The sequence below is a fragment of the Equus caballus genome, chromosome 5 (assembly GCF_041296265.1).
Source record: "Equus caballus isolate H_3958 breed thoroughbred chromosome 5, TB-T2T, whole genome shotgun sequence".
In the NCBI taxonomy this organism is placed as follows: domain Eukaryota; kingdom Metazoa; phylum Chordata; class Mammalia; order Perissodactyla; family Equidae; genus Equus; species Equus caballus.
In genome coordinates, this window is record NC_091688.1 from 64,459,915 (window position 1) to 64,471,306 (window position 11,392).

Consider the following 11,392-nt stretch of genomic DNA (forward strand, 5'->3'; position numbering starts at 1 on the left):
GAGGCTGCTTAGTGTCCAAAGAATTATTCCATTTCAAAATTACAAACTCATTGTGCCACAGAAACTCCTCCACGGACAGATGAGGACCTCCACAATGAAAGAACCAGATGGACAAAACATTACATCTAAGTGTTTACCAGAGCAGAAGAGTAACTTATAGTAGGCCATGCCTCCTAACATAAAGGATTCAAACTATTGCCTGCAATTATAAAACAATTCAATGGATATACAGAATACTGATCGAAGAGCACCGATGAAGGCAGAGAGTTGTTTGGTATATTCTTACTAAAAATAGTTACAGAGTTTTAAGTGTCTTTTGGGGAAGTCCTATACCAATGTATAACCACATTTGACCTATGCTGTATCATGGGAAAAGGACAAATCCAAGACCTTCCTACAGGCAGAGGTACAATCCGCTCCTCCTTATCTACTGCTCTTACAGTATTAAGAGGTATACTCCTCTTGAAAATGTTTAGCAAGATAGATAAACATCTTACTAGGTTCATCTGATGGTTATGTCCAGTGAAGTTCAATACACATTCCATCAAATGTGGACTATGAGCCAGACAACATGCTAGGCATGATGGCTGCCCTAAGGGAGCTAATGGTCAAAGAAGGGATTGGGGGGCGGGGAGGAGACAAATATATAAACAGGTACATTGAATTCTAATATAGTTGGTGCTAAGAAAGAGATATGTACAGGATGTCATGTGAGCACAGTGAGGGCACATAGCCAAACTATGAAGTTTAGAAATGGTTTCCAGGAGAAGATAATCTCTGAGTTGAATGTTAGATATTGAATAGACTTAGCTAAACAAAGAAAGTGAGAAGGGTATTCAAGTCATAGGGTATAGCGTGAGCAAAGACACTAAGACATGGAACAGCATGACACGTACAGGGAACCAGAGCTCAAGTTCAAGGTGAGGAAGGAAGTAAGGACAAAGGAATAGGTAAAGGCCAGATAATGGAAGATCTTGGGTACTATGTTAAGCCTGGCTCTGCCCTACAGGTGAACAGGAACACCCACAGGGATTAAGCAAAGGTTACAAGGTTAGCTCTGTGTTTTTAGACTGAGCCCTCTAGTGGCAGATTAAAAAGATGGATTCCAAGAGGCTAAGAATGGGATTGAAGGGAGTCTGGAGGGAAGACAACGGGGGCCTGAACTTTAGCAGTGGTGGGGAGGATTCAGACGGGTAGATGAATCTAAGCAACATTTAGCAGGTAAAACTGGCAAGGCTTCACGCTAGATATAGGGAGTGAGAAGGGAAGAAAGTATGTAAAATAACTCCCAGGCTTCTAGAACTATGCCCAAAAGGGTAGAGTGAGGGCATTTCATATATTAAAAGTTCATTTTAAGTATATTGAATGTCTTCCATTTTCTTTTATTTGAAACATTTTTATTTTTAATAGAAATGCCCTCACCTTACCTACAGAAACTTCCTTGGCACCATGCCCTAACATGAACCATCTGCTCCAAAGGATGATAAATCTCATCATGTCTTAAAAATGTGTTAAGACATCTAAGATTTGGCAGTAAACACCTTCACTCATTAGAGATTCTGAATACTATTCATTGCTATAAGTTCTGATGTTTACTTAATATTAACTTGTAAAAACTTTGATATAGAATCTATTAGTATCTAATCACCTTACTAATAATTACATGTCTTCCATTCTAATATTTGTGTTTATTTTATAGTTTAGTGCAATGGCTAGAACTTCCAGAACAAATGTTAAATAATGATGCAGATATCCTTGCTCTGTCCCTAAATGTATCAGAACTATCATTAATATTTTATCACTAAATATTAAACTGGCAATTAGTTTATCATGTTTAGAAAGTACCCACGCATTCCAATGTTAATACCTTTTTAAAAAGCTCATTTATAAAAGATGACCATTTAAAAGTTGTGACACAAAAATTAGGTCATTCAGCTGACCACATTACAAAATTCATCTTTCACCCCCAAAGATTTAGAAACATACTTCATTTTTATATTTGCATATTATATATAGTTATAAAATATAGAGTAACTATTCATAAACACTTCCACAGATTAATAAACAATATAATTTGACTCTACTACCATTTTCTTATAGAAAGGATATAAAACTTACAACCACAACAAAAAGAAAACATTGTTTTCAGGAGACACTAACTATGGCTGGCACATTTTGAATATTTTCAAATTTAAATTTGAAATGATCAGACTTAAACACATTTAAATAAATAAAGATTAAAAATCGCCCACTAAGAAAGCAGTAGTCTTACCTGTAACGAACATGAAAAGAATGGTCTTCCCTCATGCTTATCAAATTTTCCTCCATTGAGTCATATTATAAAGCTGAGTATAAATTGAAATAATTTTATTTTGCCAATCCAGTCCTTTACAATGCAGAATTGTTGCAGAACATTGTCCAGTTAGTATATTAATGAGTTGGTGTTAATACATCCTAAGCGCCTGCTTCTTCTTTGTTAATAATAAAAGGAGGTCAATGTCAGACAGCTTAAAGGTTCAAAATGTGTCCCAATCCTTGCATCTCTGGCCCTTTCAGCAGCACTTCACCAACATTTCTGCAAAAGGAATACAAGATGCTTTGCTTGAAGTCCTATTTTCAAAGAATATCCTAAAGTAATTCCAAGCTGTACATAATCACACAGCTAAGTCCACAGACTGCTGTCATGTCAGTCACAGGAGAAAAACAGCAGAGGGCTTAACTGTCACCATGAGCTTCTAAATATGGATGTGAAGGATGAGATTTATTTGAGAACTGTACTTTAGTTTAATTTTTTAAATTGGCTTGAAATACAATAATTTTATGTAACATTTTCTATTATAAACAAAAATAGAAGCATATTATGATCTTAGTATCTAAAAACAAAATTTTGATCCTTCAAGCTTTTAACAACTGCTATTGGCCCAGCCCCATGGTCTAGTGGTTAAGTTCAGCTCGCTCCGCTTTGGCAGCCTGGGTTCAGTTCTCAGATGCAGACCTACACCACCTGTCAGCGGCCATGCTGTGGTGGCGACCCCCATACAAAAAAGAGGAAAACTGACACAGATGTTAGCTTAGGGCGAATCTTCCTCAGCAAAAAAAAAACAAAACAAAAACTGCTATCAACAAATAAAATGAAAATTCAATAATTATTTGAACAAGTCAGTTCTAAACTGTACATTTATTTCTTCAAAGAAGATATTTGTGCTGATAATTAGATTATACTTGTAGTCATTTGCTCTCAAAGTATATTCTATTTAAACTGTTTAAGGTCTTTAAAATGTTTTTATTAATACTGGGTAGGTACAAAAGAAATTTAGGAAATATGTGTATGATAGAATGGCACAATAAGCACTTATACAACACCGCCCAGTTTAAGATAAAGAACATTATCACCACCTTTGAAGTCTCCTGGGTGCCTCAACCTAACCCATCACCTTCCTTTCCCCTCTAACGTCATCTCTAAACTGAATTTTGTCATTATTCCCTTGTCTGTCTTTATAATTTTGCCGCAAATATCTGTATAGACCTAAATAATGCATCACTTAGTTTTGCATGGCTTTGCTTAACATTATTTCTGAGATTCATCTCACTTCTTGTTGCATATAGCTAAAATTCACATACTTTTATTGCTATATTATATTCTATTGTATACCAAATTTATTTTTCATTCTGTTAATGGGCAACTGGATTGTAGTTTTTTGGATTTTCTTTTTTCGCTACTATTCAAAATATTGCTATGAACATTGAAATTAATAACTCATATACTGGTTAAACAGCAAAGCAGATAAGCTAAGGAGAGAATGAATGTCTAGAAGAATATCTGAAGAAATTATCCAGACATACACAAATAAAGAGATGAAAAATACAAAAGAGTAGTTCAGAGAAAAGGACGACAAAATGAGAGGCTCTAACATCGGCCTAATTGGAGTACCAGAAGGAAAAACAGTAAGAGGAGTAAAGACAAAATCTTCAGTGATAAAGACAGAATTTTTCAGAATTGAAGACAGACATGAATTAGCAGATTGAAGCACACTAAATCCTAAACAGCATAAATAAAAATGAATCCATACCCAGATATATCATGGAGAAAGTACAGACCATCAGATATAAATTATAATCCTTAAAGTAACAGGTAAGAGAGACAAATAGGTAAGATTAAGATATACATGTGTGTATACATAAATTAATTAATACAATTAGTATATATAAATTAATAGATACAATCATAAAGTCCTGGAATCTCAGTGTTATAAACAACCTATAGGTCAGTTAGTCCAACATTTACTACAACATTCCCAGAAAGGTCATAAGACAGCTAATCCTAATTTTGAATAGCCTTTTTAGAAAGCTGTTCTGTACTTTGAGTAATCTTTCCATTTCTACCCTTTTCTTCCTTCTGCTGCCATCTAATAAAGCCTAATTCCTTTTATACATAACATCCTTTTAAGTATTTCAGCTATAACATAAACCAGACTCTAAATAACACACACCCACCGCTTTGTTAATTAAATACAGTTAGAGAGAGGTTACTAGGGAACAGAGTAGTTAGGACCTGTGAAGAGGAGGAAGGTGGAAGGTGGAAAGGATCAGCCTTGGGAATATTGACAAGCTTCCTTGAGGAAATCAGGTTTTCATATTGATAACCAGTTTTGCACATAAGAAATACAAAATAGTATTTCTCTTTTTCCCATCCCTTGGCCAACAAAGGAAGCAGTGTCTTAATAAAGGAGGAAAAGATACGTAGCAGCCATTAATCCAACAAATATTCTCTTTTCCTTCTGTTCAGAATTCCATTGTGCATCTTTTTTCCTTAATAAAAAACACTATTAAAGGAATTAGTGTAGATAGTCATAGTAATAGCTGCAAAGTGCATCTATATTATACAACTAAACTGTCAACCAAACTATCTGCCACTATCTACTTGAGGTTTAGGCTGTAATTTATAAAATGGGGCAGAAGGTGAGATATTAGAATTAATTTAACTTAGAATTAAATTAAATTATAATTTAATCGAAATATTTTTTCATCCACGAGAGTGTAATGAAAGTCTGAGTTTTACCAATCATTAAAAAATATGCTAATTTCATATTTATTAAAATGAAGTAAACATGTAGCCAAATTAACAAATGTATATAAATGGAGTTGTAAAATACCTTACTTGATTAAGACTGCATAAAGAACCATTTTAAAAATAATTAAAACAAGCAAGAAGGCAGAGAGAATGCTATTCATCATTTTACTAAGGACAATTTATAATATGGTTTTACTGTTCTCAAAAGAAGAGTATCCCCAAAAAAGTCACTCTTACATTATAATCTCCGTAACAATTAAGTAGCATTTCTTATCTTACAATTATTCACTGAACAAAAAAGCAATTCTTGATTCAAGGATTCACGTTATAAGAACTCTCTAACCAATTCAGTAACAAGGTGTTCATTCATGCTCCACATTACCTGGAGTTAACAAACCCACTTCATATTTAGCACATAGTTTACATAGGACCAGTATAATACTAATAAAATTTGCAACAAATATTAAATTATGAATTGCTCATTAGCATAAGAAAATTTAATGACAGGACCAGGAAATGGAATGGAAATTATAGGTTTGAAAGAATATTAAGAACTCAGTAAGTTCAACCTTCAACGTCCATTTAGACTTACAATTTGCAAGGAACACAGATGTCCTTAATAGCATCTCCCACGTTTTAACAAACAATGCTCCAAAAACCTCACTGCTAACCAAACTGTTAGCTCATAGCATCTTTTGGTCTGACCACAGAGAAATAAAGAGAAAGCAACAATTTGTTCCCATATCCTAGAAACTGACAGAACATATAGAAAAATCAACTGGTACATAACTCTGATTGCCTCACATTTAATTCCCTAATTAGGAAGTCAAAATAGGCAGACTCCCATCATACAAGTAGGTGGACTTCTAGGCACTGTCCAAGGTATGCAATCAGAATGAACAATAAATCCTAGCCCTGCTTTACTCCATTGGCAGTAAAATATTTGCAAACTAGGTGATGGAGAAAAATATAGGATAGACAATTACATTTATATGTTCTGTCCTTCTTTCAATTTATCTAAACTAACTACTCCTGACTGCAATGTAAATGCCAATAAACTTTGTTCTGATTCTTTAAATATCTCTATAAACTGGTAACACCCATCAAACAATAAATATAATTTAACTTTTCTTGCCTCCAGTTTAGATAATCTAAATTCTTTGAACTTCTCTTATCCTAATGATTCCCTGTAAGGTACAATATCCAAATTCTCCAAATCCCTTTCAGTTGTAATGTTCCAAGTCAGATACAGTAGCCCTTTATCAATTTAAGCAAGGATTAACAATGGAGAAGAATCAAGAACATATAAGTTCTTTCACATTAGAATTTAGGGTACAGGTTACAGTAACAAATACACGTCATAGTAATAATGAGCCTAATAAAGTAGGATGCCAAAACACCCACTTCTAAAATAAACTGAAGTAACTATCCTAAGTAAACTAGTTATTTTCTGCAAAATTATGTGTCTGTAAGCAGACACTAACTTATTTTTAGATGGACTAAATACGGCTTGTCATCTAGTCCAAACTTCTATTTCTAATTACATTTTATCTGAAAGATATAGTAGAAATCAGATAGCAAGTATAAGGAACAATACATGCAAAATCAAGAGTAGGAAGGTAAAAGCAGGAAGTGTCCACAGAAGAATATGAGAAGAGGGTACGAAAAGGCCACGGGTGTAGTGAACAAAGTCCAGCAGAGAGAAGGTTCAGAGCTTGACTTCAGTGTGGCCGGTGTTGAGGAGCCAATTAAAGGCAAGAAAAATTATTCTGACATCAGAATATATGACTGATGTGGGAAATTAGTGCCTAAAGCAAGAGAAGTCAGGACCAAGAAATGCTGGGTACCTAAGTAATCTGGCTGTGAGTACCCAGAGAAAAATGGAAACAATGCTCACTGATTAGATGTGAGAGGAAAGGTCACGCAGTAACAGAGAGCTTACAAGACTGCCAATTTTGAGGAAGGTGCAACGGTAGCCATACACACGATGACTGACAAATTGGATTGCAAAAATGACATTTCAGAGAGGAAAACATGGAATACTTATATTAAACTGTACTTGGTAAATGCTATATTCACCAATAACAGCTGAAGGAAAAATAAAGATATCAAGCTTGAGATAACTTGAAATCAGATAAAATTTGATAAATGGGGAAGGATCTGGGGAGGGGAGAGTAAACTGAGTGACTGATAGTTTTGAATTTCTGCACATCTTTAGAACTAAAAATTTTTAAAGTACCAATGAAATCTAAATGTTAACACTGCAATAGGTCAGTGGCAAAATTAAAGAGAAATTCCAATAGAAGAAAAAAAATTAAAGCAATGCATAAAAGTTCTGATTCTTTATTCTTCATATTCAATCTCTAAACCAACAATATAATCTAACTGTTGCATAATACTACTGTGAGCTAAAGATAACTCAAGACTATTTCTGTGTGTGTATCTGTGTATATCTACCTATAGTGGAGAATATGGTTTTAGTGTTAACTGATAATTGCCATATATATCAAATGTAACCTACTTTACACACTCCCAAATTAATAAACAATCATAGTGCTCAGTTAAGCAGATCAGTCTATTCTCTATCATTCTCAAGAAAAGAGAATATACTACAGATTATGCTGTAGAAACTGTATTAATGCAGTTTTTCTTAAGCAAATATATAATCCTAAAGTATATACTCCAATTAAGGTTAAGTCTTAATGTATCACTAGCCTTTAAGTTTGCAATAATCAATGTTAGTCTGTGAGATGTTAGGCCAAAATAGTTTAGAAAATAAGTGTAACTAACAGCATAAATGCTAATTAAACCAAATTTTATTATAAAATTTTGTGTTTGTGACTCACCAGCTAAATAAATAGAATAAAATTCAAAGGATAGATTGGAATAATGGTTCTAGATTCTAAATAAATCTATACCTTAAAGGTGCAGCACCAGTCACAAGGGCTCCCAAGTGTAGTATCTGAAATTAATTCTCATGGGTCATTATAAAAGATATCAAATACATACCAAGGCACTATCAATTTCAAACTCTCACTTTTATTCTTGGCAGCTTTAAAAAAAAACGACTCGGGTCCAGAGCTGTGAACATTAAAAATGTAACACAATGAATGGAACCATTTCAGAGTAAAATAAGCCAAAAATAATTTTAGTAATAAAAAATAAGAATGCCTTTTCATGTTTTCAAATGCTTACACCTAAAAGCTCACCATTCTAAACAAGTAAACTATATATAAACTTCCTTTTTTTTGGTGAGGAACATATATAATTTATCCATCACATAAAGCTAAAGGACTTCAATGAATTACGCTCCCTGGACAACCAAAACACTAATAAAAGCTACATATGAAATTTCAAATTAGATAAATCCTAAAATAAAATGTAACCTAGGAGAAAGATTTGAATATTTCAAGCCTTCATCTTAGCAGTGTTGTTAAGCAGTGAGAAAGGACCAAATGTATGAGTCTACTTAGGTGAGAGATGCTGAATGCTTGTAGTTCAACAGTAGTTTCCAACAGTCTCTACACAAAGCACTATGGCTATAATAATTACTACACCAGCAGCCTCGCAATGTCCTAAGGTTTGGTAGCCCAGGATAAATCAGGAAGAAGTTGAATATTGAACATTTTTTTGGAGGGTGATAAACTAGAAAGGGGCTCTATTTTTAGGTTATACATGGAATCAATGTGCATTATGCCAGTTACTACACTAATCATTAAAACTGTTGTTTTATAATTAGAATACTCAGTGACTACAATAATTCAATACAGCATGAAGCAGTTGCTTAAAAATTTCAAGGACAAAAGGAAGATTACTTTTATGCAACATCCCTAATCTTGGTTACCTTTTTCCCTGCAAAGCAGTTACCAAATCAAAACTCCTACTCCAACAAGATTACTTATTTATATTTAAGACTATAAATATGTTTGACTAAAGGACAAAGATCTTATATATGTTCATTAGAACAAAATTAGTATTTTTCTCCCTAAAACGTGGTTTTATTTCTCATCAAACTGAAGCCCAGAGTTTACAAATAACGTTCATTTTCCCTCCTATAATTTTAAACAGAGATGGTCCTTTTAATCCATTAGTAAAATTAATAACCTGTTGAAAGAGTTTCAATTAGACACTTGCATAAGAAAAACGATTTCTAGTTTATTATAAACACATAAAATTGGATGCATATAAGTATTATAATACTGAGGTTATAGAAAACACAATGATGACTTTAAAAAAAAAAGACTTCTAAATTTTAAACAACCCCAATTATATTTTCAGTCCTTTCCAAATGACTACTCAGGTTATAAGACCAGGAGAGCACAAGAAAATGTTTATAATCCAAAAACACTGATGATTCACACTAAGCCCAATTTCTACAAAAACCCCCTAAATATATATATTTGTCCTTGCCCTTTTCGATCTGTAATGTTTTGTTAATAAATATATGTTTATTTTTTTAGGGTCTATACAAATTATTGGACAAACATGATGCAATTAATAGGAGCTCAAAGAAGTAAATTCAAAATATACAGTCTTACGAAGACATTACTATGCCAGAAAAAAAAATACTTATTAATAAACAATGGGGAGAATACAACTTCAAGAAAAACTGGTTACCAAGTCACCAGAGAATAGGAACCACAGCCACTTACTACTGATGCTGGTCAGCCATCAGCTTAAATCAGTTAATACATAGATGAAAAACTCAGCAGTGAAGTAGAAAAGAAGTGGTCCTTTCTACTGAGCATTGTTCTTGACTTAGTAAATGACAATAAACCAGTTCTCTTAAAAGAAGGACTTTAAAAAGGCAAAATTGGTTTCAAATACATTTTTAAGCAGAAATAAATCCCAAATGCAAAAGGATTATAAATGCCTAAAGAGTATCCCTAGAGACTTTGAATTTAGAATTCTTCATAGGAAAACATAACTCTATCTTCCCCTTCTAAAAGTTATCACCATTCTGTGGAAAAATGTTTCTATTCAATGCAGTAATGTTATGAGAAGATATGGGAAGAATAATTCTAAGTAAAAAGGGCCAAGCAAAGCTTTTGGGAAGCAAGGAAATCTGCACTGCACCTTGAAGGATGGGTAGACCTTATTAGGCAAACGGAGAAAAGCCATTCCAGCATGGGGAAATGGCTCAAGCAGAAGCAAGGAGGTGGGGATGCACAGAATGTGGGCCAGGAAAAGCCCATTGGGTCGGGAGTTGGGAAAGAGCAGTCTAAGGGGGCACTAAATTGTGAGGGACTCTGAATACATATGTGGCTGAAGCACATATTCAGCCTTGTATTCACATAATGGGGAGCCTCATAATTTTTGAACAAAGGAACAGCAAAGTTGAACCCGTGTCAGGAAGATAATCTGGTAGCAACACATAGTGCAGGACAAGGAGACAGATGAAAAATACTGTAAAAACTCCGGAAGCAACTATTGAATAGGAAGCCTTCTAGTGCCATCTTACACTACCAAGGAAATGGCTTTGCATATAATTGATGTCCAGCAAACTTTTTTTGATTTCTTGCTTGGGAAGAAGATAAAAACTATGAAGCAGCAAAGAATCCTATAATAGTGAGAAAACCAGACCTTAATACATTTCTGCTCCACAGTAAAGAGTACATTCATATTCATGTAAATAACTCAGGAAAGTCTTATTCTTAATTTTTTACTGTTTTTATAAAGATGATTAAAAGGATATTGAAATTGTTATGTAATTTATAAGGTATTGAAGGAAAGAAAGAAGTTCTGAAATAAGGACTGGAATGTTTCTGCATAGTTCACAACAAAACACAGCACCTACAGGCATCTTAAAAGTAGGATTATGTCCCCACAAATGGAATCCAGAGACCTGGAGGAGATTTAAGTAAACACCGAAGCGATACAGCATGTGCTTTGGGATCTGGCCATGGTTTGAATCCCAGCACAGTGACTTAGTTACATGATCTTGAGCGAGTTAAACTCTCAGAGTTGGTTTGGGCACAATGATACTTACCCGACATGTGTTGTGATGATTAGAGATCTGATTCATAAAGCACCTAACTCAATGCCTGGCTCTGGTACTTAAAAGTACTCAATAAAGTATAGTAACAATAATAATAGCTATTGTTATTATTATAAAAAAGAACATGTCTATTAGAATAGATTTAGAAGTCTAAATCTATGCCAGGTTTTCCATTTTAAAATTCCAGAGAAGTAATTACAAAATTTTATCTTTTAGGTAAATCTTGGAAATACTTTATCCTTAAGAAAAAGGCCATTTAAAAAGCTACTATATCCTATCTTTGTTGCAATTAGCCTAGTACCAAGTCTGAGATTTATATTAAG

The 11,392-nt window shown here is 33.8% G+C and overlaps 1 protein-coding gene across 4 annotated transcripts in view; it reads right to left on the minus strand.

Annotated features, from left to right (window-relative positions):
- Positions 1-11,392, minus strand: part of GPSM2 (G protein signaling modulator 2) — a 47,426-nt gene that overhangs the window by 34,356 nt on the left and 1,678 nt on the right. For 2 of the 4 annotated variants that reach the window (XM_023641511.2, XM_070268597.1), the window contains exon 2: positions 2,273-2,575. The exons of the other annotated variants lie outside the window; for them this stretch is intronic. In XM_023641511.2, coding sequence (XP_023497279.1) covers positions 2,273-2,328 — 56 coding nt within the window. In that variant the 5' untranslated portion in view covers positions 2,329-2,575. The remainder of the gene's footprint in view (positions 1-2,272; positions 2,576-11,392) is intronic. 4 annotated transcript variants of the gene reach the window in all.